The sequence below is a fragment of the Marmota flaviventris genome, chromosome 7, assembly GCF_047511675.1.
Source record: "Marmota flaviventris isolate mMarFla1 chromosome 7, mMarFla1.hap1, whole genome shotgun sequence".
Classification (NCBI taxonomy): Eukaryota; Metazoa; Chordata; class Mammalia; order Rodentia; family Sciuridae; genus Marmota; species Marmota flaviventris.
In genome coordinates this window covers 5,632,504-5,660,028 of record NC_092504.1, presented here as the reverse complement: position 1 = coordinate 5,660,028, position 27,525 = coordinate 5,632,504, and the positions used below count along the sequence as shown (strand labels likewise).

Genomic DNA, 27,525 nt, shown 5'->3' with positions numbered 1-27,525 from the left:
GCCTATGGGCAAGACTGAGCTGACCACTGCCTCGGCTTGCCCAGCTCACAGGGGCGGATCGTGGGCTCTCGGCCTCCACACTTGCCTGAGCAGATCCCCGTAATAACCCTCCTGTCGGTGCCTACATGGGTGTACATCTGGCTGTTCTGTGTCTGCAGAACCCTGACTGTGACAATGACCTGGCAGCCCCTCAGCGAGTGGGGGCCGTTGCTGCCCTCCACGATCACTCTGCAAAGGAATGGGAGCAAAGTCCACCTGCTGAGCAGGGAGGCCCTTTAAGCTGCCGTCAGGGAGCGCCTGAGGTGGGCACCTGCCAGGTGGGAAGGCAGACTGCAAGGACACCTCTCACTGAAAGGTCACCGCTGATGATGCCCCGGGTCACGTGGCCCAAGGCATCATCATGAGCTGCTCCCCCACAGGTCACAGGCACTTCTGCCTGCTCCTCATGACTGCTGATGGTCAACCCCTAGACCCCGGAAAGGAGCCACTGACCGCGCCCAGAGCAGGTTCTAGGACCCTTCACAGGTCCAGACATTTGCCTTCTGAGACAAGGTACACCTACCTTAAATTTTTTTAATTAAAAACAAAACTAGGCGAGGACACGGACAGAAGACAAGGACAAACACAGCTGCTCCACCCGGCCTGGCTGGGGGCACCTGAACACAGTCCTCTGGGGGGCCCCCAACACAGGGCAAAGCGCGGGAGACACGGACACAGGCAGCCCGTGTGGCGTCCACTCCACGCAACCCGACAGGAGCCCTCTCCTCCCGACCCACCAACAGTGCACCTGCCGCCGGCTTGCTCCGCCTGCCGTGGCCACAGCACCTCGATCCTTCCCTGAGGAGCACTGATCAGAGAGACAATTTTAAGTGTTTCTCATCAGGGTCCCCAAATAGAGAGCAGGAGCAGGACCATCTGAATCAGGCTGCACCCAGAGCTCGGGGACACAGTGCCAGGACGTCACTGTCTCCTCAAACACTCAGGGAGCAAATGAGCAGTGCCCGAAGCACTGCTGGAAGGGGGCTGCGCAGGCTGCGGGGAGGGAGGCGCCAGGTGTACAGGGGGACGTCCCGGAGAGGACACCCGAGCACAGAGGCAACGCCTAAGGACAGCAAAGGACAGAGCTCCGCGTCCAGGAAGTGACCCGAGAGGCGACTGCAGGAGCAGGCAGAACGCAGCCTGGAGCAGCGGAGCCCAAGGGTGCGCCGGACACAAGGACCAAACACGGCAATGAGGAGGGGCTGGAGGGAGCGGGGACGTGGGAGCACAGCCCAGGACTCACGGGTAAAAAGGAGATGGGGAGAGAGGACAGGCGCAAGGCCCCAGGACAGAGCCAGGCATATGACAGCAGGACCAGGGCCACGAGGAGCAGAGCGGGAGGTGACGAGATCTCCCGGCAGAGACCCGGGGAAAGAGGCTCAGACAGAAGGCCCAGGGAGCGGGGAGGGCCCAGGGGAGAGGGGCCACATGTGCAGGACGGTGACTTCCAGAACACGGTGCTCGGGACAGATGGACGGAGCAGCCCAGGAGAACTCCACACACCTGCCAACGGCCAGCGTCACCTGCTGGGTGCAGAGAGACGCAACCAATGAAGCAGACGCACCCACCTTTTCTACCAGGTCCTCAGGAGCCTGTTCCTCAAAGAGGCGAATCTTGTCTTCAATGCACTTCTTCAAAAGGTCTACCTTGCTTTTACTCTTGGACCGCGGCTTCCTTGTCTTGGACTGTGGGTGGAGAGGGGTCAGAGAAAACACTGGCATCAAGATGGTCACCAGCAAGCTCATGCAGCCCCAGGTCGCCCCAAGGCAAGGGAAGACTCTGGCTCACAGAACTGCCAAACTCCACCTCAGGCCAGCGGGGATCACCTGGATCATGCCAGGTGGTGGCCTCGTGACAAAGCATGCCTGGGAGAAGGTTATTTTACATGGGCACTCAGAGAAGGCCTCTTGGTGGAGGTGACATTGAACTGAGGGGTGAAGAGACTACAAAGCATGCTGCAGGCAGGAGCAATGGCAAGTTCAAGATCATGTGCACTCAAGAGGTGTGGCCCCAGAGGTCTACAACAGCAAGATCAAAATCATGGCACTCAAGGAGGTGTGGCCCCAGAGGTCTACAACAGCAAGTTCAAGATCACATGCAGGATCAGCTGCACCAGACTCATCTGCCCTTGAGACACGCAGGAGGTCACGAAAAGGCAGCTGTCAATCACCATCCCAGTACAAGAGACTCTTCTCCAAGCCCACTGAGCTGAGGTGAGCAACCCTCCTTGGTGCCACTTGCAGAGAGGCCTTTTGTACCCTGAATCAGTCACTGTCCACAACGATGGGAGAAGAGAAGAGAGCCACTTCTCAGGTCAGGTGCCTCCCTTCCACCCAGCACAACATTCAGGAGAAGAGTACCGAAGAGTGTGGCTGCAAACCACGGGCGGCTGCAGGTGGACACTGTACCAGCTGGGTAAGGGCATCTGCATGGCCCCAGAGCTGTCCCCAGACCTTGAGGTCAGGACAACCTGGCTGTTCCAAGAACAGTAAGACCTACCATGGCTGGAAAGGAGAGGACAGAGGAGAGGAATCTGGGTGGGGGACAGAGACACAGGACCCCGCAGGGTCAGATGCTGCGGAGTAGTGGCCAGTCCCTGCAGTTGAGAGGCCGTGATGTCCCGCCTACCTGCAGCTCGGGTGCAGCCAGGGCCTGGTCCAGCTTCAGGACCTCTGCTTCCCGCCAGGAGGTCTGGAATCTCTGCAGCAGGACTCGGGCCCGGATTTTGGGTAGGGCCAAGCTCCTGTCCATCTGGGCGAAGCAGCCGTGGACCTCCTGCCTCATCCTGAGCAGCTCCTCTTCAGACAGTGAGAAGGCCGAGCAGCAGAGCCGCCTGTGGAGGGGACAGTGGCATGTTCCACCAAGAGGAAACGCAGGTGTGGGGTTGGGGTGGGAGCTGGGACTTCACGGCCCATGAACTAAGTCCCTGTGTGGAGGAAACGCATTGCTCCTCCGGGCGTTCAATCCGCAAGCCTTTCCTGGGTGCCTAATGTATGCACTGCTGGGCACAGGGTCACGTGGAGCTGAGCCCTAGAGCTCAAGGAGGCAGCCCAAGAGGAGGAATCGGTCTTCTGGCATTCACGCCCGTGACCACAACCTGGCCCCGCTGGAGAAACAGACAAGAAATGAAGCCCTGTCCACCAACCCCAGGCAACAGCACTGTAAGCAGGGGCAAGTGGCACCCAGGACAGGTCGGGGTCAGGGAAAGGGTCCTAAAGGATGGCAACTGGCAACTGTCATTTATCACAAACCTACTCCACGCCACAGACCATGCCAGGCAGTTTACTGCTATGCACTGAATTGTGTCCCTTGGATGTGAATGGGCCATTTGGAAACAGGGTCTTTGCAAATGAAGACCCACTGGAATGGAGTGGACCTGAACTCTGATATAACTGATGTCCTGGTGGGACAGGTGAGGAGACAATCATGCGGGGCAGGAGCCATGTGACCACAGAGGTGGAGGTGGGAGTGACGTGTCTACAGACCAATGCAGAAGCCCAGAGAAGGGTGGGGAACGGCCTCCCCAGAGCCTCAGTGGAGCACGGCCTCCTGCACCCCGAGTTCACTGTGGCCACAGAACCGGGAGACAATCATGCGCCTCTGGTTTGAAGCCACCTGGTTGTGGTGCCCCCTTAAGGAGCCCTGGGAATCAGAGACCCTGACCTACATCATTGCTGATCCTCGACTTACATGAGAAGAGACTGAGGAACATCCCCGGCTTCCTTCTGGCCAGGCCCACAGCCACTCCCAAGGGAGAGTGGCCACCCGCTCACTTTCCCAGCTTCGTGGGTCCCAGGGTGGACGTCTAGATGGAAGTCCCTCCTCAACTCGGGAGGGAGCAACCAGGAAGGGGCCGGACCTCTCGCTCCTGCTTCCGACAGGGTGTGTCTGTTTATTCATCCAACCAATCTCTGCAGAGCGACCTGAGTTTCTCCTGTCACTCTGGCGCTGTCAACAGGCTGCATGGGAGTGGCTTTCTGGGAACATTCGCAGAATACTTCCCAGGGAGGCCAGGGCAAGCCTCACACACCCGAATCTCTACATCCTGGCTCACCAGGGAAGTTCTCCTGTGGAAGTGCAGGAGGAGTTCAGGATGTCAGGGGCCCTCAGAGGAAGACAGAAGGCCTGAGGGTCACATCACAGGCCGCAGGTGAGGGCCCCGGGGCAGGGCACCCTGTCATGGGGTCCTCACTCCAAGGCCCCCCGCCGCCGTTTCTAGAGCACTTCTAGTGATGCAGCCCGTCCCTGGCCCTCGCCCCATGCACAGCCTCTCCCACTGTCTGCCGGTTACTGTCCAGAACAAAAGCACCCCACGGGCACCTAGGTCCTATCTCGCACCTTCCAGCAGATGGCCCCTGTGGCCTGGTCCTGGTCCTCTGCTACCAGGACCAGAGAATATAGAAAGACAGGAGGCAGGTCTTTGCCCTGGCAGTTAAAATCAGATTAGAAACCTAGGAAAGGAGTATCAAAACACACTTTCCCTGGCAAAAAACAGGCATCCTTCTTAATCCCAACTCTGGCTGAAGAGGCTCACAGCAACCCCGTCTTGTGTGCAGATGGGAGGCTCATAAACCGTGTCTCCAAACAACGGTGCCAAGCCATCGTTACACAACGCCATGGAAACTAAGGCCGCAGCCCCTGGGACCTTAAATAAGCCACGCGTATGAGCAGCTCACGCCGCGGTCACTGTGGGTTAACCCTCTTTAATCCTCGGAGAAACCTTGAAGAGTCCCGATAGCCAAGCCACATTTCTCTTTCCCCACTGGTGGCTAACTCAGTGGCGGTTTTAGTAATGGTCCCTGCAAAATGGACCCAAACGAAATTGAAGAAAATGACCACCAAGTAATGGGAACATCAAGTCTAATTCAAGGGCTGCACAGAGTCCAAAGCCAGCTGGAGGAGCAGAGGCCTGGGCGGCATCAGTGCTGCCAAGGGCCACTCACAGTGCTGCCAAGGGCCCGTAAGGGTCTGATTTGTATGGCTTGGAGAAGACGGCGTCTCGGCTCCCGTGTCAGGAAAGCAATAACTAATGAAGATCAGGGAATCAATGAAGCCAGGAGCACAAGAGAGAGGTGGGAAGAGCGGAGTCACTCACTGAAAACCAGATGACATCACTCGGCATGAACACCTGGGGACCGACTCCCCACAGCAAGGTCGGTGCTAGGGAGGAGGACTGGGAGGGAAGGGGCATTAAGTCCTTCAGGTCAGCAAGATCCTGCAGATGCTCGGCCACCTGACACCTGTCCAAGGGTCCCCACATAGAGACAGGCTCTTACATAAACATTCGCTTCACGTGTTAACCCACCTGATAGCATCAAGTGCTATAAATTATTTAATACTGTCATCCCTGTTTTATAGGCAAGAAAGACGAGACCCAGAGAAGTTAAGTAACTTGTCCACACCCACACAGCTGGTGGTGGGTGCTGGAATTTAAAGCCTGGTCTTTTGTTCTACATCACCTGCATCTCTTTCCACACTGGTCATATTTGGGGCTCCGAGGGTTTCCAATGTACACCAAAATCTTTGTGGGTCTAATATGCCATGGATGCCTCCCTCCTGGGCTGAGCTAAATCTCAGTCTGCACAACGAACCAGCAGACGACTGGGGCAAGCAGAAGACTCCCCAACCAGAGCCGGCTCCAGCTGGTCCTGACACTGGGTCTCTCCGTGTGGCTGGAAGACATCGTGCATGGTTCACGCACTGGTTTCCAGTTCCTCGGCAGGAGTGCTGGTCAGCTGTGACCAGCAGTGTGTCCCACTCTGGAGCGGGAGTCCTCGTGGTTCTGGTATCAATAAGAACCAGTGGCCCAATGAGCCAGCCAACGAAGGAGCAGGGGAAATATGGTGCGGCCAGGTGTGAGAACTGCACCCAGGGTCCAATGCCAGTGCTGCCTGAACACTTGGGGGAGACCACAGGGCGGCCATGACCTCACCTAGCCTTCTCTCCACTCTGCAAGGTCCCCTCACCAAACCACACTTCTTATGGAAGGGACGGGGGCAGTCTACTTCTCCCTGAGCAGTGGGCCGGGCCCTGCCAGTCCACGGAACCACCCACACTCCCAAGGCACCCAGGGCCCCAGGTCCCCAGAACCCTCCTCCCCTGGCCCCGCCGTCCACCCCGCGAGCTGTGAGTCTGGGTGGCAGAGCACACTCATCTGCTGGGTCGGTGCCCTGTGCTGGGCCACCCTGGGCGCCGCAGCCTGGGCTCCCGCCTCAGCAGCTGGGTGGAGGGCAGCGGTGGGGGCAGAGGGGGCCTGCAGGGCCACTCACAGGAAGATCAGGCGCTCCCAGCACCTCAGCTCCGCCTGCTCCTCCACCGAGGCCTCCGGGGCGTCCTCCTGCAGCCTCTGCCTCACGCTCCGGACGCCCTCCTGGCCCCGCTCCCTCTCCTCGGCCTCCAGCTGCGCGGCGCGGGCGGCCGACTCCTGGCCGTGCTCCTCCAGGATCCGCTGCAGGAAGAGCCAGGGCACGCTGCGCTTGAGCAGCTCCTGCGTCATCCCCGAGCTCTGCAGGCGCCGCAGCGCCTCGGTGGCCTTCTCCGACAGCGCCAGGGTCAGGGCCCGCAGGTCGTCCAGGGCGGCCTGGTCCAGGCCCTCCTGCAGCTCCTCCAGGGCGCCGCTGTGCTCGGCCACCATGCTCCTCCACTGGCCCAGGTACTGGCCGGCGTCTTCAGCAGCCCGGAGGGCTTCTCCGGTGGACAGCTGCTGTCTCCGCTGCTCCTTGTGCTGGCAGGAAGGTGACAAAGGACGATCAAATGGGGGCAGGGTGGTGTTTGCCCTCTGGGAAAACACTTTGGAAATTTGAGGCAGAGGACACGGAAGGTTTAGCGACTCCCCACTCCCCCCGGACAATCTCATATTTGGGGAATTATCCTGCAGAAGATCAAAGGAACGATGTTGGAAACTTCATGTTTGATGTTCACTGAACAAGACTTATTGAGTAGGTAAAGTCAAGAGGCCGGCCGTCTGGGTTTCAATCCTGGCTCCTCCATTACAAGCTGAGTGACCTGAATGAGGATCTTAACCTCTCTGTGCCTCCACATCCTGCTCTGTAAAACGGGGATGTAATGGGACCTACACACGGTGTGGCTGTGACGATTATGAGAGGCCTGATACGGCACAGCCTCAGGAAAGCCCCTGGTGCAGATCTCAGAGCAATGAGCACACCCCAGGCCAGGCCGGAACTGCACATGGTGATGTTATAAGGAAAAAGCCAACCCGAGAGCCACGTGAGAGGGCTCCAGGAGGAGTCAGAAGGGCCCTGGGGAGAAGGACGCCAAGCGGACACGAAGGGGGAGGCTTCGCCGTGCTCAGGTTAAGAAGTGGGAAGAAGAGGCCTGGGAGAAAGAACCAAGGGCATGCGGGCCTCGTGGCGGGGAGCCTGACGGGAGTGAGATGCCCACGGGTGTCCTTATCAGGTGTCTACAGCTGCTCTCGTTCTACTTGACCAGAACATGAGGCGGCCTGCCTTCTGCTCACGGTTCCTGGTGACCAGAGAGGGTCCACTCCTTCCTTCTCCTAAGGAAGGCCCCTGTGTGTCAGGCAGTGTCCTCAGCACAGGGAACACGACAGCAGAGTCTGCTCTGTGACGCTCCATCCTAACCCTGGGTCACTCAGCCCGCAGAGGACCGGGAGGCTCTCTCCTGGGGTCTGCAGTCCTTCTTCTAGTCACTAGCCCTGGCTGGACCAGGCCTTCAGAGCTGGGGCTCGGGCCTGTTGTGGTCCTTTAACCTGCGGCTCAGAGGACAGGCGGCACCCCGATGGCGCACACTGCAGTGATGGAGGCCGGTCCCAGGCTTCGCGCGAGGCCCAGCACTCGGTAATAAGAGGCCTCATCGTCCTCGTCACTCACACCAGCCGCCACTTCCCTCCCCACGCAGACATGGCTAGTCAACCATGGCTCTCTGTTGTGCCACCGTAAAGCGGCACCCCAAAAAGTCACCACCAATCAACTGCAGATGGCACAGGCACTGTGCCCAGGCGCCCTGCCCGACCGAGGGTGGACGGCAGCCGTGACCTGGTGGTGTTGGCAGGGGTTGCCCAAAGAGGAACAGCGCAGCACCTGACGTACCTTCTGAAGCAACTCTCGCCTTCTCTTGGTCACCAACTTTTGGTGGAGCTTTTTCTTTTCCTGCTTTAAGTCGTTTTCCAACTTCTGTTTTATAGAAAAGACTTCCGTCTGAGCCCGCTCCAGGAGCACTTCCATCTGGTCTTCGTCCAGGTACCCCGCCCTGGGGAGAGAGACCAAAGCCCGTGAACCCTGACGTGGCCGGGGCTGAATGTGCGGCTCCTCGTTGGTTTGGTTCAGATCAGAGAAGCCTTTACCCTCCAGAAGGAGCATCGGCGGCTGAGACGAGACTGAAACACCAGCTGACCAGCCCACCGAGGTCAGGGTCAGGTGGACGGGCGGGAAAGCTCAAGGCAGGACAGACTCGGCTGTGAGGGCAGGAATGGCGGGAGTTCCGGGGCAAGCAGCCATCGCAGGGCCAGCGGGGCGGGGAGTTTCCCAAGAGGAGACGGTGGACCAGGAATCCCATGTGTCAGCAAGGACAGTCAGTCCAGGAGACGAAGGCCAACGAGAGTGGCCAGATCACACAGGCTCGCGGGTGCATGGGCTGCGGTCTTTCCAGAGGACGTCAGCCGTGAACAGGTGGACTCAGCCAAGGTCACAGAAATTGAACTGCCACTGTGGCGGGCTAAGCCCTGGGACCCGAATTCAAGAGCTGAACCGTCCTGAGGGCTTCCCAGGAACAGGCGCCACCACTGAGGACCAGGGGGGCAGTTTGGGCCCTTCCCCTCCGTCCCTCAGTCGCCCCCTCACCACATGACACCTTCTGCCGCGACGTGAGGTGGCCCTCACCACACGCCATGAGCCAGATAAAGCTTCCAGCCCACTGTCTACCTGGCCGTGGCCCTCTGTCCAGCAGCAGAGGGACCTCCGTCGTGTGGTGACATCATCCAGGACGCTGACTCATGAGGAAGAGAAGGCCAGGAGGGAGGAACACGTCCCTTCAGCCTCACACTGTAGAGCACACACCCCACCCTGCTCCAGCCCCTGGCTGGAGCTGACACCTGCAGCTCCGGGGTTCTCCAGCCTCCACCTTGGATTGATTACGCCCCCAACTCTCCTGGGTGTCCAGCTTGCAGAGGGCAAGTGGTGGGACCTCCCTGCTCCATGAGCACCTGAGCCAATTCCTACACCCAGTCTCCCATGGTCTCCAGTGCTTCTGTTACTGTGAGTAACAATCTGTTACTGACTGTGACAATCTGCTCCCAACACCACCTCTACTCCAGTCTGTCTGCACCCCAGGGCTGGTCCCCAGCCAGCACAGGACAGACCCTCAATGGACGCATCCTGAGGCAGTGACCTGGTAAAGGCACGGGCACTACACATTTCAGAAATCTCGACAACAGTCCTTCAAAATAGAATTTAAAAACCAGAGGCAAGACCTGGATCCCCAGCAGCTGCTCACCAAGGACACCCAGCTGTCGGGCCTTCAACTCAAGGCAAGAAGGCTCCCTTCATTGGAGCGCAGATTAACCAGGCATGTGGAGCCCACTGCAGGGATCATCCATCAGCATCTTGAGGTGGGGGTGTTCACATAATCTGCACCTCACAGAATCCTCTTGCACCAGAGCAGGAAGCTGTGAAGTCCTGGTCAAATGACCCAAGTCACAGAACCCATTGCTAAGCCACAAAGTGTGGTAAGAAAGCCAACCTCACAGTCATGTTCCTGTTCACTTTAGAGCTTCTCATATCCCAAAGAGAGCACACCTCATTGTTCACGAGTAAGCTGCCTGAAAGAAAAGCCGAGCAGGATGCCAGAGAGGGGTGATCCCACGTGGAGACCGCTGCCCACCACCGTTCACCTGACCACGTGGAGCCCAGGTGCTGCTGAGAGAAACTAGTCAAACCAAGAGAAGCATCTCTGTGCCTTTACACTCCACGCCAAAGACAAATGCTAATGCCAGGGCGCACCAGGGCCCGGGTGGGCTGTTCCCCAACCACCCCATGGTCAACCTGACCTCCTTCATCTTTTTCTCCAGAAAATGGAGCTGGAGATTTGCTCCACGCTATCCAGGATGGGGGGACACGTAGCTCCACCATGACTGGCAGCAGGATGGTACCTGAGGAAGCAGAAGCATGGGCACGCGGGGGTTCATCACACGACTCATCTGCCACGCGTGCTTTAAAAAACAGTGTGACGCACGGGGTTTTTACAACTGAGGGCTGTTTTTAAGAACAAGTAGAGTGACCTTTGCATATTATGAGCAAATGGAAAGAAGGGAGCCACTGGATGGGGCAGGTTGCTTGGGGCTGGGCTAGCCTGGGGGCAGGGCTAGCCTGGGGGCGGGGCTGGGCGAGGCTGGGGCGGGGCTCACCTCTCATGTTTCTGGATGAGCTGGGTCAGCTGCGCAGCTGCGGTGCTCAGAAGGCCTTGCACTCGGGTCTCCATGCACTGCAGGTTCTGAATCAGGTACTCCCTGTGGCCAAACCTTTTACTTAGATGATACCTCTTAGTAGCCTGGAAGAAATCCATCAGCTCTTCCACATTCTCCTGTTTAAAAAAGAAAAAAAGAAATTTTTTTTTTAGGTATGTCTCATTAAATGTTAGGAAAAATTATTGTCAAAATATTAATTTTCCTGTCAGAAGAAAGCACAGGAACAGAAGCAGTGATTGACACCTTTATCTTCCTCGCTTGGGACAAAGTCATATGCCAACCAGAGAGCTATGAGACGTGCACTAGACCTGGCCACCAAGGGCAGTCAGCGCGGCGGCCCGCGCACCAAGCAGGATGCACATTCATGGCTTGGGCTAAGCATCCTTCCGCCACCACCAGGACCCTGCAAAAGCTCTGGTGAGTCAGCCGCCAGCCCACCCCCAGGGCACCCCACCGATGCAGGCGACACCCTCGGGCAGGCACGGGGCACATGGTGGCAACACAACCCTTCATCCCAGCATGAACAAATCCACACGCAGGAGGGACAATGCCTGGTCCACACTGGGCTCTCCTCAGCCTGGTGCTGGACCAAGAGCTTGCCTGCCTCATCCCTTAATCTAGGCGAAGAGGACATCATCACATTTCCAGTGAGGAAATTGAGTCCACGGCACACGGCCATGGGCACTGAGCAGGATGTGCAGGCCACCCTCTTTGTCCACCCCGCTGTGCTGTCCTAGTGGGGCCACCCCAAGTCCAGCTCCACCAGCAACACTGGAAGGAGACCCACCTAGCTGCACCAGCTGGTCACAGGCCAGCGCCTGTCCCATGGTCTGGTCCTCTTTTCCCCACCTACAGGAATACCATGCACAGCAGGGATTACCAGAGGGTCCCACTGCATTCCAGGGGAGACCTGCGATGCGTGGACCTTCTCCTTTCCACGTAAGAGCCGTGACATCTCTGGGCACTAGCACTGTCCACACAGGGAACAGCTGGGTGTCACAGAGGTGGCTTAATACCGCCATTTCCCGGGGGTGCCTGGCACCAGAATCAGCAGGAAGACCACCACTGGGACGTCCCCATTCCTCCTCCTTGGAGCTGGACCTGAGCTTGTAGGGGACCCAGCTGGCCTCCAGACTCCCTGAGGGCTCCAGGCAGAGAGCTCTGTGCCAGTTACCTCCTTAACCATGACATACCCCGGTGACACGTGCTCTTCTTAGTGAGGGCTCTGGCACAGAGGGTCAGCACTGCCTGTCATGGGAGTAAGATGACAAGAAAACCCTTCCTATACGTAAGGTGGTGAGTCTGAGTCCTGCAAGTGGATCCAACAGAGTTCCTTCTGAATCTCACCAAAGGTTTATGAGCCCTTAGATCAAATGCAGAGGCAGTGTCTTCCCTTTCCATTCCGGGGTCTCCTCAGGGTGGCCCTCCCTTCCCCACATGCTCTGGATGGTGACCTGCTGTCTTCCTGGGTGCCCGGGGTCAGCTCAGCCCTACTCACTGTGCCTGTACCAGGACCACACAACGCCCAGGCATGGGCGGGCCGGTCTGTCTCTGTGGGTGGTCGGGGAACACCAAGTCCTGTGGCCCCATCGCTGGGACCTGCTCACAGGCACAGGTGTGGCTTCCATGTCCACACCTTGTCCAGTAGCTCTATTTTTCACCACTGCTTTGGCACCAGCCATAACAGAGGCCAACAGCACACCTCCATGTCCCCTCCCTGTGCCCCGGGCCTGCTGAGGTGTCCCATGGCATGTTCCAGTGTGGGCAGAACCTGCACTTCTGCAGCAAGTAGAGAATTTCAAGGGGGGAAATCAGCCAGCAAGCCGACCTTCTGGGACGATCTTCACTTGGGAATGACTGCTCCATCAGAACCACAGCTTTGCATTCTTCAAACGAACACCGTCATGGACCAAGGCACCGTGACACCATCAGCCCCTGCAGACTTGAGCAGGCCCAACAGTGCCCCAATCTCCGGCACCATTCAGAGCTGCTGCTGTATACACACAGACTGGCTCATAAACTGGAAGAGGCGGCCTCTCTAAGGCCGTGTTTCTCAAATATTCTAGTCCTAGTCAATCCACAAGATTTCGCAAATTAAGATAGGGGTTTGCTCTTAACCACCATCACCACCACCTGGAGCAAGTCGCCAACACCCGGGAAAACCTGGGAGCACAGCGATGAAGGCCGTCCTTGCGCCCCAGTGACTGCGCCCTGCGCATGCGTGTGCCTGCAGAGAGCCTCATGAGGCCTCACGGGCCCGTCCACGGCAAGGCCGGCAGGCTGGGGGAAACGACTGGCCCGCCATCTAAGAATCGGGTCTGGATTAATAATGTCCACATGCATGCTTACACACCAGAAGACACGCACACCCAAGCACAGCCAGACACTGACCCGAAAGCCCGGACTGGCACAGGGACATGAGCGACGCCGACACACCATGTGCACGTCCACTCTGTCACAGCGCTGCCCGTCACACCAGCCAGGCAAAGCACTGACTTCAAGGATCAGCTCGTGACCTCCTCCTCCGCCCTGTGACGTGGGCCTCGGTTATTCCCACCTCACAGGAGAGGACACTGGGCCGGGGGCAGCCGGCTCAAGCTCACTCAGCTGATGGGGGTGGCACTGGAATCCGGTCTAGGTCAACCCGGTCCACGGCCTGCGCCCCAAGCCACCATCCCCCTGCACACGGGACAATCGCCCCCGAAGCAGGGGCTGAGAAGAGGATGGGGTCACAGGACAGAGCACGAACCAGAGGTGGGGCACGACGCCTCGGTCACAGGGAGCCGAGCGGAGGCCTTACCTGCAGTTTAGAATAATCTTGAAGCAGCATTTTAGCGGCCTCTGGCTTCAGGTCCCCTTTCAAAATAGCACTTTTTATCTGGGCAAAAAAGATACCGTGCAACTCGTTTCTCTGGAAAATGGCCAGCTGCCTGTGAGCCTGCGCGAAGTCCTCCCCCTGGTGCAAAGCCAGGGCGCTCCTCAGGTGCTCCTCCTCCAGGCCGTGGAGGGTCCGCAGCAGGCCCCGGCACTCGGCAGCAGACTGCAGAGAGAAGGGGCAGCAGTGAGCCTGGCGCTCCAAGCACAACTGGCCCACGTGGACACACGGTCACGCACGTGGACACATACACACACACATGCACATTTGATACACAAGGTGCACTCAGCAGTGCTGTGTGTGCATGCCATGAGTGTGCACACGGTGCTCAGAAGTACACACTCATACAGGTTCCCAACCACAGATGCAATCTGCCCACGCGCCTTGTGTGTGACAGTCACACAGTACACACACCCAGAGGTGCACACAGGCACAAACCAGAACACACATGGAACTCACGTGTGTGCACGGGCAGGCACACACGCCCTGACCCAAGCTGCCATGATGGGGCTGGGAGACGCCCTTCCAACCTGTCCCCACCCTGTTATCTGAACAATTTTCCAGAACAGTCACAAAGCAGAAAACTCACAGGGTGGAAATCTGCACATCAAACTGCTTGAACAGAGCCTGTGAACACGGAGACCTGGGAGTCTCAAGGGCCGCACAGCTCGGCTCACGAGATCATCGCCTCATCTTTCCTTCTCAGCTTAACTGAAGAGAGAAATGCCAGCGACCAGGCCTCAGCTGGAACCCTTCGGGTGAAGGAGGCAGAGGAGGTACCAAGAAGTGGCTGCTGGCCCACCTGCATGCTGGGGGTCCCATGTGAGGAAAGGTGGAAACGCACCTCTGCTGAGCCCTAACGCAGCTGTTCCCCAGCATCTCAACAAGACTTGAGCCCGAGGAGGGAGCTGCCCTAACTCCACATGCGTGGTCAGGATCCTAACAGGACCCCAGGACCGCCCCCCCTTCTGTAAATGTCATATAAACTCCCATCCCTTGAATGAGAGTATAAATTTGAACATGATGGGATGGTCACTCTTGTGATGAGGTTACATGACATGGCAAAGATGAAGGTGGCCTGACAATACAATTAGGTCCCTAGACAGTTGACTTTGGGTTAATCAGGGGAAACCATCCTGGGTGGGCCTGACTTCATCAGGTGAGGTCCATGAAAGAGGGACTGGCCCCCCCCCCCGAAGAGAGAGACCCTCTCCCACTAGCCTGGAAGAAGCCAACAGCTGTGCTATGAACTCTCCATGGCAAAAGGAAGCTTCCAGAAGCAAGGAAGTGAATCTGCCAACAGCATGAATGAGCACAGACCAGGACCCTGAGTTCCACAAGAGACTGGAGCCCAGCAGAGGGGTCAGCGGAGCCACGCCAGGCTCCTGGGCACAGAGACCCCGAGGTCCCAGGGAGCGCTGCTGAGGTTGCTCAGGGCGTGTTCTGTTGCAGCCATGGAAAACAAACAGCCTGCACCCCACAGAGGACCAGGAGCGCAGAGAAGCTCAGGGCCCCTCCCACAGCCCTCCCTGCTCAGGAGGACGCTGGGCTCCAGGCTCGACTTCTCAGCCACACGTGGGGAGTGAAGGCAGAGACAGGTGCACGTGTGTGCGTGAGGCAGGTGTGGGGCCTGGTCACGGGGAGGAGCTGTGCCCTGGCCAGCAGAGGCCGGGAAGGCAGGAGGGGCTGTGCAGCAGAGGCCAGGGCTGGGCTCCTCCAGGTGGAGTGAGGCTTGGAAGCTCCCGGGGCCTCAGGTTCTCTGTCCCAGGAACACGGCCCCCTGGTGGCAGACCGGTCACCTCTGTGTCCACTCACTCACCAGGCCTCGTACCTGGCTCGGTCTCTCCAGCCCCTTTCACTGATCTTCAGCTGGTTCAGGATCCAGGAGGAAGGGAAGCATTTACCCAGGGCCCCTCAGAGAAGCCCAGCAGTCAGCGCGCGGCAGCCCTGGGGCCGGTGAGACCAGAGCAAAGGCTCGAGGAGACCAGAGGGCAGCCCACCTCCTGCTGCCCCCGCATCCGGCATCCATCCCGACAGGAGCGCTTTGCTTCAGCCACCAAATCACAGCTCCACCTTTCTAAAAAGCAGGCTTTATAGAAAGGACTGGACTCATCCGAGTCCTTCTATTGCAGAGCAATGGCATTTACAGGCGACTGGATCTAAATCAAAGGATGCAATTCACCAACAGCGGAGAGAGGGTCAGGGCCCGACTCCGGGCATTCTGCTAGGGCGAGTAGCTGGGGCAGGTTCAGGAGGTGGGGGCTGCGGACGCCAGTCTCCGACTTCTCAGCCACACGGGTGGGGGACAGAACTGAATTTTACAAGCCCCAAACTTCAATTTACTTTAATTAACAGGAATGAAGTATGCAGTAAAACCCACTTGGTTTCTCGCAGCTGGGGCAAGAAGCAGACAGACAGACACACAGACACACACAAACACACACACATCTTAGAACACAAATTTCCGTCCTGTTTAGCATCATATTTCTGCACCCTCATGCCATAGTGAACACTCCTTGACAAAAACATGGACAGAACCCCACACCTACCTCCACAGGCACCGCCCCTCTATTGGGAGTTCAAGGCCTTGTGGAAATGTGTCCCACAACTAACGAAGCTCAACATCCTGCAGCAAAGATGAGAAGACTCAGCCATGAAGCAAGATGCCCACCCCCAGGCCAGTCAAGCAGGGGGTTGTATATGCAAATGGGTGAGGAAACCTGTCCTGGAAGGCACTAGGGAGTGGTGGGGAGTGGGGCAAAACAGAAAGGGCGAGTCCTCCTGCAGGAGCAGGGACAGCCAGCTCACCAAGGGGCTCTGTGAACATCAGGACCAATGTGGTCAGATTTTCTCATTCTTTAAGAGAAGCTGAAAATCTGTATTTTTAATGTACAGTTTTGTATTTTAAATATTGTCCACAGATGTGCATTTTTAAAGGAGCATTAAAGTAGTGGTCATTTACCCTAATCTCCCTATTGAACTTTCTAATTAAAAAATGGACTTTTCATGGAGAGGAGGCATGGTCAGGAGAGGCCACTTCAGTTCTGATTTGAGAAACAGCCGTGCAGTGGGCTGTCCCAGAGCAACCGCCTCGTACAATGTCGAGTTTATACCATGAAAAAATGTAGAATCGTCCTCAGGAAATCATGACTACCAAAATTACGCTCCTTGTACTCAATTTAGCAAGACAGGCAAACTGTAAAATTGTTTCATAAAAATAAATCCACCCGAGATGGTTAAGATGTACGCGTTCTTGCACATGAGGAGTCTTTCCTCCGAGATCTTCCCGGGGGCTGAGGAGGCCTCGGGGAGCCAGCGCAGGACGCAGGCCCGACTCCTGTCCTCGGATGGCTGGGCACGCCTGGGTGCAGGAGAGACCGGAGGAGACGCAGCCCCCGCTGCCCGCGTGGCTGCAGGAGGCCGGGCTGTGAGGCGCTGCCTCTCTGGGCCTCGGTTTCCCCCCTCCTTGTGCAGACAGTTCCCACTCTGCTCCCTTCTGGGGCTTCCGGGAAGATGACATTGAGCCATGAGCCACAATGCACATCCCCACGGGGGTGCTGTGCCAAGCACTGGGGTCCTCTTTCTTCCCTTTTCTGACATTTAAATTGATTTAACTGACTCAGAACATGGCCCTTACGCATGGTACTGGGGACCACGTGACATCGGGACACACACACACACACACACACACACCCTGTGATGTGAACGCACATTGAACACGGTTTCTCTATCTGAAGACAGGCAGATGCTGCTTCCAGCTTGGGAGTCACACAGGACCTCGTGGTCACCTACAGCCACCTGTGGGCAGCAGCACCTGGCTCTGCTCCCAGGCCACTCAGCCCCATGGCCCGCCTCTTCCCATCCGCCCTGAAGCTCTTTGCAAGTGTTGACTGACGTCTCGGGATGCCGCAGGCGTCCTTATCATGCCATGTCCGGGAGGGGAAGGAGACGGGGGACCTGCCCCTGGGTGCTCTGTGGAGCCGTGCTTTGAAGCCATAAGGAATTGCACAGGCTTGGGAAGGTGAGCAGGTCTTCCTCTGTCCTCACTAGAGTTCCTGACTTTAAAAAACTGACACCGTCCACTTTGCTCCCCTCCCCCCCTTAAACTATCCTGGGTGGAACGATGAACCCCAATACTCTCCTTTGTTTCATCTTCAGATGCCTGCAGGACACGCAGCTTGCTATAGGGAGCCTTGGCTCCTGGGCGGGGAGCCCTGCAAGCACCAGGAGAACGCGCTCTAGGCCCTTTCGCAGCAGCACAGACGGTGTTTCTGGAAGCCCACAGAACAGGGGACCTGCGAGACTCAGGGTGTCCTCCCCGGCGTGCCAGCAGGTGGGGCGAGGGCGCAGGAGGCTGCTGCCCAGCCCTACAGATGGGAGCTTCAGGCAGCCCGGGGAGGGCCAGTGGGCCTGAGGCAGAGGCCAGCCCAGCAGACCAGCAGCCGCCTTCCCACCCCCACATGCAGACGCAGCAGCCCAGGCAGCCACTAGCCAAGCCCTGGAAAGCCAGGGACGCCCAAGAGGGCGGGTGCCTGTGGCCGGCACAGCAGGGGAGCCGCGTGCCACGGCAGCAATGTGGCGTCCTGGCTGGCAGCACGCTGCGTGAGTCATGGGGCCGCCTGCAGGTCCTCGGGTGGTGTCTCCACGTCCCACTTCCTCCCTGCCAGAGCGGGACCCTCCCACTCCTAGCCCATGAGCCAGTGAGCTGGGGTAACGGGGGGGACGCGGGGCCCTCTAGCAGCGCCAGCCCCTCCACCACAAGCGTGAGCTTCAATTTGCAGCCTATTTAACAGCACTTAATAAATTAACATTTGGTTTATGTGGTGAGATGAAGCGAAAGCAAGCACGACGTGCAACCAGATGAACTGCATACCCCCACCCACCCACACAGCCAAAGGCGAACACACGGTCATGTGGGGCAGGACGGGCTGAGCTGGCACAGTGCCCGGGGGGAGCCCAGTCAGTGGCCTCCACCAATGCATACAGCAGGAGCTCAGTCAGCGGCCCAGGGCACTGGCTGAGCCGTGGTGTGGGTTTCACCTTTTCCCCCAAGTCCTTTCTTTTGGGCTTTAAGGTGAAATGGGCAAAGTGCCATAAAGGGCCACATCAGCATCTCAGATTTCACAGCCACACCAGCCTGGGGCGCTTGGTCATTTGTTTTTTCTATGACTCTTTTAAATGCAGACTGACCCCTTCTGAGCTCCCTCATTCTGGGCCCATCCTGGCCCAAGCAGAGTCAGGTGGGCGGGCGGTCAGGCCTGCTTGCCAGCTGGTGCCCTGAAGCACTCTTCAAGCCCCTCCTGGAGCAGGTGTGATTCTCACGGAAAAATAGCCAAACACATTAGCAGAGAGGGAAGGGCAACGAGAGAGTTCAGGGGCCCAAATCCCAGAACGGCACACTCAAGGCATTCTTTCTAAGTGCCAGGGCCCAGGGGGACATGGTGCTGACCAGTGAGGTCATGGACAGAGCAGGGTCTGCAGGCAGGCTAGAGGTGGCTGAATGACATCACACCCATCTGTGAACCATGCTCTCTTCAGATGAAGCCCCCTACCTCTCCATGACCTCCCACGGCACCAGAAACGTATCTTTATGATAACATGGCAGAATGGTGTCTTATCTTTTCATATGTGAGGATTCCTCATTACACTATGAACTTAATGCAAGAACCATGTCTCACTTTTCTTTGTAACATCAGTGCCTAGCCTTGTGCCTGAGAGACAGTAAGTGGTCAATAAATGCTTCCAAATGAATTCTAGATGAGTGGATGGACCATGGGCGGATGGGCGGATGGATGGATGGATGGATGGATGGATGGATGGGTCAGTAGATGTTTAGATAGGTAGGTGGATGGGCAGGTGGATGGATAGAAGTATGGGTGGATGGATGGGTACATAGGTAGGTGAGTGGATGGATGGATAGATGGATGGATGGATGGAAGGAAACATGGATGGGTCGGTAGATGTTTAGATAGGTAGGTGGATGGGCAGGTAGATGGATAGAAGTGTGGGTGGATGGATGGGTACATAGGTAGGTGAGTGGATGGATAGATGGATGGATGGATGGATGGATGCAGTCATGGTTGGAAGCTGGGTGATACGTGGATGGGTGAATGGGTGGATGGAGGCATGGATGGATGGGGTAGATGGATGGTGGATGGGGAGAGATGGACAGATGGGTGTACTGATGGGTGTATTAGTGGGTGGACGGAGGGTGGATGGACACGTGAGTGGGCTGGTGGGGGACGGGCAGGTATGAAGGCGGAGGAGCAGTGAGGCGCAGACCTCCGGGACCCGGCTTACCCGCTCGCTCACACGCTTCAGCAACTCCTCTACTTCCTCCGTCGCCAACATCTCCCTCTGATACTGGTTTTCTGTCTTCTTTTTAGTTTCCAGGTCACACTCAGCTGTCAAGGCCAACATCTTCCGGTCATACTCCTCTTGTACTTCCTTTTCCAGGAGTAGAAACTGCTTTCTGAAAACAAGAGCCATCCTTCTCTCCGCCTGGGGGGAAAGGTGGCCGCCACTGGTCAGACTCCTCAGCAGAAGGGCAATGACGTCCTTGCTGATTTGGGTGCGACAGGCCTCCAGATCTGCATCTGCCTGGTTCAGGGTTGCGATCTCCAGCCTGGGAGGAAGTCAAGAGAGCCCGTCACACCAACCACAGCAGCGGCCACGGCCCACAGGGCACTGAGGCTTGACTCCTGGTGGCCACGGCTTCCCTTCCTTCTCCCTTTTCCCTCCCCCTTGGCTCTGCTCCGTCCAGCTCCTGAGGGCCTCATGGAGTGAGCAGACCCTATTGAGCAGATTTGTCAGGTGCCATGCTAGGAACAATTGGGATGGGAGCCATCTCAACAGGGTCTCTGTCAACAAGGAGCCCGCCAACAAGGAGGAGACCAAGGGGAGGAGGCACAGCTGACGTACTGAATGTATTTTATTTTACTTTTTTCACAATTAAAAATTAACTTATGGACAACTAAATGGAATGCTATATCCTGGAAGGGATCCTGGAGCAGAAGAAGAGCATCAGATTAAAAATTAAGGAAATCTGAACAAAGCATGGGCTTTAGTTAACAGCAGATCAATATTTCGTTCACTAACCGTAACAATGTACATAAATGAATAGATGTAATAACTGTAAGAAATATAAGACGTTACTAACAGGGGAACCTAGGTGCAGGACATACATCTCAATTTTCCTGTAAATCTAAAACTACAGTCTACTTGAGAGGTACCGACGAGGAACTTCCCTAGGCCACGAACGGTGAGCTCTGTGGGGGGCGGATTACGCCTCGTGGCAGCTGGAAGAAGATCCACGGGAAAGTCGACTCATACTCATGATTTAAAAATCTGGAAAACAGCCAGGCACAGTGGCGCACACCTGTGATCCCAGTGTCTTGGGACGTCGAGGCAGGAGGATGGATGGCAAGTTTGAGGGCCTAACAACTTGTACCTTAGCAAGACGCTGTCTCAAAATTTAAAAATAAAAAGGACTGGGGATGTAGCTCAATGGTAAAGCATCTCTGGGTTCCATCCCCAATACACAAAAGAAAATCTGGAAAATAAGGACGAACAGAAAAAGACTTTATTCAGTGTGCGTCCACCATGCAATCAGAATCACTGATGGCATTTTCCTACATTTTCTTCCAATTTTTCTTCCTCTGAATATCTTTTCTACAAATGTAGACTATTTACAATTTTATCCACTTGTTTCCAGTTAACATTGTAACCCACACCTTCCTGTGGTTTCTAAAAATTGCAATCTTCCTTGATAATGGAATAAGAACATTTCACCCTGTGATGGATGCCATTCAACGAGCCTCTCTCTACTGTACATTCAGGTTTCTTGCAAATTGCAAAATCTAAAATAACCCTGAAACAGACAACTTTGTACAGAGCTTTTGATATGCACAGCGACAGCCTTGGTACAGATTCCTACAGAAAGAAACTTAAGGTCAAATGAAGCAGTGTCTCCAAGTCCCTCGGAACATGTCCCAAACTGCTCCCCAGATAGCTCCCGACAACACATTGGGGTCCTTCCCACATCCCAGCCAATGCAACGTTAGAAATCTTTCATAATTTGATAAGAGAAGATGGCATGCAGTTGTAAAAAACACAAGGTTTTGAAGACAGCTATTAGAAAAATTTCCAAGCACCTAGAAGTGGGGGGAACAGGACGATTCCCACGTTACCCAAATTCCAACACTGCCCATGTGCACCGACTTGTTTCATCTACTCCCTGCACTGAGCATTTTAAAGCAAATCTCAGATTTGTCATTTCACCTGTTAACACCCCAGCACGCTCCTGTAACCGTCAGGGAGGGAGACAGACACAGAGAGACCCTGGAAATAGATGAGCTTGTGTCGGTTCACTGATCTGTCGACTCTACCTCCCTGGCTACTGGCAGAAGACGCCACCCAAAACACCCTGCTCTGTTGTATTATTTAGTCAAAAGCACTTTAGAAACATAAAATTCAATAAATGACAGTGGGTAGAGGAGCCCTCTGACCTTGCCACACCTTAAAAGCAGGTAAGATTTGCACCTGGGAGACGCCCTTCCTGGACCTGAGGAGAAAGGTCACTCCATCCAGGATGGACACCAAGATGAGCGTTCTGACAAACAGGCCTTGCTGATGGTGAGCTGCTTCCCCCTCAGCCACCCCACCCTGCCCGGCTGCTTTTCCTCAACGTGCCACTCGTCATCCAGGGTGATGCGATTGGCTCTGCTTCTTTGTCTCCTTCCCTGGGGGACCCCCACGTCACATAAAACTTCTCCAAACGGTTTGCCTTCCCGTGACTCTCTCAGGTCAACTCTCCCCCTCCCATATCACACTGTCATATTGAAAATATCGAAAATAATTCTAATAATTAGAATCATGCCACGTCAACAGCCCGTGCGCCTGAGCTGCAGTCACCTGGAAACCACACAGGGCAAGACCATCAAACATTCCCGGACAATGGAGGTGTGGGAGAATGATGTCACTGGTACATTCCTCTGATGGGCGGCCTTGTCAATGAAACAATGCCTGATGAGGGCCCACTCTGAGCTTCCCTGAGCAAGGTGACACTTGGAACTGGGCCTGTCCCTTGTGGGAACCACAGAAGCTGTGCCTGAGGAGTTTCACGAGCACCTGGGGGGCAGGACGCTCCTAAGCCAGAAAACCTTTCACACCTGCCAAACAGTGCCACCTGCCCAGGGAACACCTTCTGGACAGCTGTTGCAGCTGCGGCCTGACCTGTGGACACCCATGGAGAAGAATGCCTAACGCCATCGCAGGAGCTGTGTCCGGCCCCCAAGCCTGAGGAGTGAGTGGGCCAAGTGCGGCCCATGGACTCTGCCTCCGCGTGTCTGGGAAACTGGGTGTCCATAGGTGGCGGGGTCCAGTCCCCTGAAGTCACTGTTATTCTGTTTTGTTTTGAGGAGCTACGAGGAGTGATCAGTCCAGAGCCCAAGTGTATGAAGCCCACTCCAAGTTCTAAGGACACAGACTAATTAGCACAAAGAATGAAGGGTCAGAGTTCCAAGACAGAGAAGAGCACTTTCCTGGCTGCTTCGAGGGGTGAAACCAAGAAGCAGATAAGCAGCTTCTCGGCAAGGTGGGTGAACAACAGAAAAGGGTGGGGGTCTCTACTGGGATTTGATATTGGGCATTCAAAGCAGATCAGGGACTCGGGAGGCTGGATATGATAAAATAAGGAAGAAATCCCGAGAGCCACAGCCACTGCCACAGCCAGAGCCACCAGCCAGAGCAGTCCCTCCAGGAGCCAAGTGGAGGGACAAGGCCTGAGGTGTGTCTGGCTGCAAGAGTTCAGGGATCAAAGACACTGCCCGACTGAACCGAAAGGAGCACTGCACAATGCCTTGCACAGGAAAGAAGCGGAATCTCTCCCCACACAGGGCAGAGGAAGGAACCATTCTGCAGCCGCGATGCGGGGGCCAGAGACTGGGGGAGCTGACTCCTGGCAAACCCGGGTCTGGCTCAAATACAGGCCTGCAAACCCACACTGCACAACACAGAGTGTGCCAGGGAAAGCCAAATGTGGAGAGAGGTGTACACAGGGGACTCTGCTCGTGGAAACCCACTGGAACCTCGCCCCCCCCCCACTCCAATCCAGCCACTGGCAGGACTGGCTGGGAGAACCATGGCTGGCCAGGGATTCAAAAGGGCAGGGGGGGAGAGACTCAGTTTTGAGACTGAACCTGAGACCAGGAAACATGGGGTTCTTGGGTATCACAAGGGACTAAGTATTGCTCTTCCACCACACGACTGGACCCATGGGAGACCAGGGGTGCAGCCTTCCAGTGTGGACCAGCTACTGCTGGGCTCTGGAGGTGCACTGATTTAGAATCTCCAGACCAACTGGCATCGAGTGCAAAGCCTGGAGCCTACCTGTGGGATCACCTCTCACTCCAGCAACCCCACCTTGAGGGTGGGGAAGCACCACACTCCACTTAACTGCTGAGAAGGGAGGCTGAGAATCCTTTGAACTCCAACAGAAACAATTCTTTAACATTTCATCAAGTTATTTTTGTTTTTTCCCCTGTTTAATTGTGACCTAATGGTTCATGGACATTTACACATGTGCACATTTGCTGTTTTTTCACTTCTAGCATTTCTGAAGCCAGTTGTTCTTCACAGATGAGTAGGTTGAGAACTAGGACGCTTGATTGGTATATTTTAGTCTTCTTTTTTATTCATTTTCTTTTATGGTCACTTTTAATTTTTAAAACTTTTACTTTATATATATATTTTTCTCTCACTTGTCTGTTTCCCTTGGTTCTTTTTCTCTTTTCCTCTTCTAACAGCCAATCTCTATTATTCTCTCTTTCACTCTTCCTTTAATTTTGTACTTCTATCGTCTCTCTTCCTCCCTCATAATCAATCATAAACACACCTGTTCTCTCCCTCTCCACCATTAAAAACTGTAAACCCTTTTGCAAACTGGCGATTTTTATCATAGGCGATATCTGGTCGCATCATTTCTGCTTATTGTGACAATTGTAGGCATCATGGCAGGAACTATTTGATTTAGTGCTCTAATTGTCTGCACTGCTTGTAGTTATGACTTGTCTCTGCCAAATCAGTGAGGTAATAGAAACCTTCAAGGACACTGTAAGTCCAGAGGGTAGAATCTACTGCCTCAGATCCATACTGTCACATAGGTAGACACACAAACAACATGAAAAAGCAAGGGAACAAATCTCCACAAACAAACCAAGATACTCCAATAACAGAATTCATCAATATCACAGTGGAAGAAATGGCAGAGAAGGGGTTTAGAATGTACATGGTTAAAACTGGTCTGTGAGGTACAGGATGATGTAAGGAGTGTAATCAGGAAGAAAACAGAAGTGAAAGATCCCTTCAATAATAGAGATTCTGGGGGAAAAGAAAAGAAAAGGAAAAAAAGCAGAAATTCTCAAAATAAAGGAATCAATAAACCAAGTTAAAAATTCAAGTGAAAGCATCTCTAATAGACTAGATCACTTGGAAGACAGGCAATAAGGACAAAATATATAATCTTAAAAACAAAGTTGACCATTGAGAAAAGATGTTAGGAGACCATAAACAGAACTTCCAAGAAATATGGGATAACCTGAAAAGACCAAATTTAAGATCTTTTGGGATAGATGAAGGTGCAGAGATACAAACCAAACAATCTTTCTTTCAATGAAATAATATCAGAAAATTTCCCAAAATTAAAGAATGAAATGGAAAATCAAGAACAAAATGTTTACAGGACATCAAAAATACAAAATTATGACAGACCTACACCAAGGTGCATTATTATAAAAATGCCTTACAAAATAAGGATAGAATTTTACCACAAGAAAAATGACAGGTCATATTTAGAGGAAAACCAATCTGGATCTTGGCTGATTTCTCAACCCAGACCCCCAATGCTAGGAGGTCTTGGAATAATATATACCAAGCTCTGAAAGAAAATGGATGCAGTCAAGAATACTATACTCTGCAAAATTAAGCTTCAGAATTGATGATGAAATAAAAACCTTCCATGATAAGCAAATGTTAAAAGAATTCACAACTAGAATGCCGGCACGGCAGAACATGCTAAATAAGATATTTCATGAAGAAGAAATGAAAAATAAAAGTGAAAACCAGCAAAGGGAGGAACTACACTAGAAGAATACTCAAAGGAGAGACTAATTCAAAGTAAAAACCAAAATAAATCAAAATTACAGGGAACAAAAAGCATTTCTCTATAATAACATTAAATGTAAATGGCCTAAACTCATCAATCAAAAGACATAGGCTGGCAGATAGAATTAAAAAACAAGACCCAACAATACACAAGAGAGATCACCTCACAGGCAAAGACATTCACAGACTGAAGATAAAAGGATGGGAAAAACATATCATTCATATGGATCTTGTAAACAAGCAGGGGTGGTTTCTATCCTCATATCAGATAAAGTGGACAACAAACCAAAGAAAATCAGAAGGGTCAAAGAAGGACATTTTATATTACATAAGGGAATTATACATCAACAAGACTAACAACCATAAATATTTATGCCCCAAACAATGGAACATCTACATACATCAAGAAGACCCTTCTCAATTTCAAGAATCAAATAGACCACAACACAATAGTACTGGGTGACTTTAACACATCTCCCTCACCAGTGGATAGATCCTCCAAACAAAAACTCAAGAAACTATAGAAATAAAAAAATACAATTAATAATTAAGACTTAACAGATATACATAGAATATTTCATCCATCAATGAATGAGTACACTTTCTCTACACAGCACATGATCCTTCTCTAAAATAGACCTTATCTTAGGTTACTCTTAGCAAACACACACAAAAAAAGAGAGAAAATACCTTGCATTCTATCAGATCATAAGGGAATGAAATTTGAAATCAATGATAAAATTTTTTTAAAAAAGCTACCCTAACACCTGGAAACTAAATAATCCATTAGAATGACCAGTTGATATCAGAAGAAATCATGATGAAATATAAAATTACTTAGAGACAAATGAGACTAGCAATACAACATATCCAAATCTCCGGGACACCATGAAGGCAGCTCTAAGAGGAAAGTTCACTGCACTGAGCTCATTGTTTAAAAGGATAGAAAGTCACCAAATAAATAACCTGTCACTACATCTCAAAGCCCTAAAAAAGAAGAACAAATAAACACCAAAACAACAGAAGACAGGATATAATTAAAATCAGAGCTGAAGTCAATGACACTGAAACATAACAGCCTCAATAAAAAATAGACTATTTGAGAATCAATCTAACAAGAGGTGAAAGACCTATACAAGGAAAACTACAAGAAAGAAATTGAAGAAGTCCCTAGAAGATGGAAAGGGCTCCTCTGTTCTTGGATAAGCAGAATTAATATTGTCAAATGGCCATACTATCAAAAGCACCATACAGGTTTAATGCAATTCCAATTAAAATTCCAGTGATTTTCTTCATAGAAATAGAAAAAGCAGTCATGAAATTCATTTGGAAAAACAAAAGATCCAGAACAGCCAAAGCCATCCTTGGGAAAAAATGCGAAGCAGGAGGCATCACAATACAAGACCTTAAATCATACTAGAGACCTACAGTAGCAAAAATGGCATGGTATTGGCACAAAAATAGACATGAAGACCAATGGTGCAGAATAGAAGACCCAGAGACAAACCCAAATATATACACCTACCTCATACTAGACAAAGGCACCATAAACATACACTGGAGAAAAAATGGCCTCTTCAACAAATGGCGCTAGAAAAACTAGAAATCCATATGTAGCAAAATGAAATTAGACCCCTATCTCTCACCCTGCACAAAACTCAAAGTGGATCAAGGACCTAGGCACTAGAACAGAGACCCTACACCTACTAGAAGAAAATGTAGGCACGACTTTCCATCATGTCAGCTTCGGAACCAACTACCTCAATGAGACTCCTAAAGAACAATAATGGTTCACACTAAACAGCTTCTTCACAGCAAAGAAATTAATCAAAAACATGAAGAGAGAGCCTACAGAATGGGAGAAAATCTTTGCCAACTGCACCTCAGATAGAGATCTCTAGGATATATAAAGAACTCAAAAAACTTAACACCAAAAAATAATAATAATAATAACCCAATCAATAATGGGCAAAGAACTGAACAGGCACTTCACAGAAGAAATACTGGT

General features: G+C 53.4%; 1 protein-coding gene across 1 annotated transcript in view; it reads right to left on the bottom strand.

Moving 5' to 3' along the window:
* Positions 1 to 27,525, bottom strand: part of Evc2 (EvC ciliary complex subunit 2) — a 96,633-nt gene that overhangs the window by 23,318 nt on the left and 45,790 nt on the right. Inside the window, exons 10-16 of the mRNA XM_071614780.1 lie at positions 19,656 to 19,980; positions 13,281 to 13,520; positions 10,421 to 10,596; positions 8,109 to 8,268; positions 6,309 to 6,763; positions 2,668 to 2,872; positions 1,608 to 1,724 (exon numbers count right to left, since the gene is read on the bottom strand). Coding sequence (XP_071470881.1) covers positions 1,608 to 1,724; positions 2,668 to 2,872; positions 6,309 to 6,763; positions 8,109 to 8,268; positions 10,421 to 10,596; positions 13,281 to 13,520; positions 19,656 to 19,980 — 1,678 coding nt within the window. The remainder of the gene's footprint in view (positions 1 to 1,607; positions 1,725 to 2,667; positions 2,873 to 6,308; positions 6,764 to 8,108; positions 8,269 to 10,420; positions 10,597 to 13,280; positions 13,521 to 19,655; positions 19,981 to 27,525) is intronic.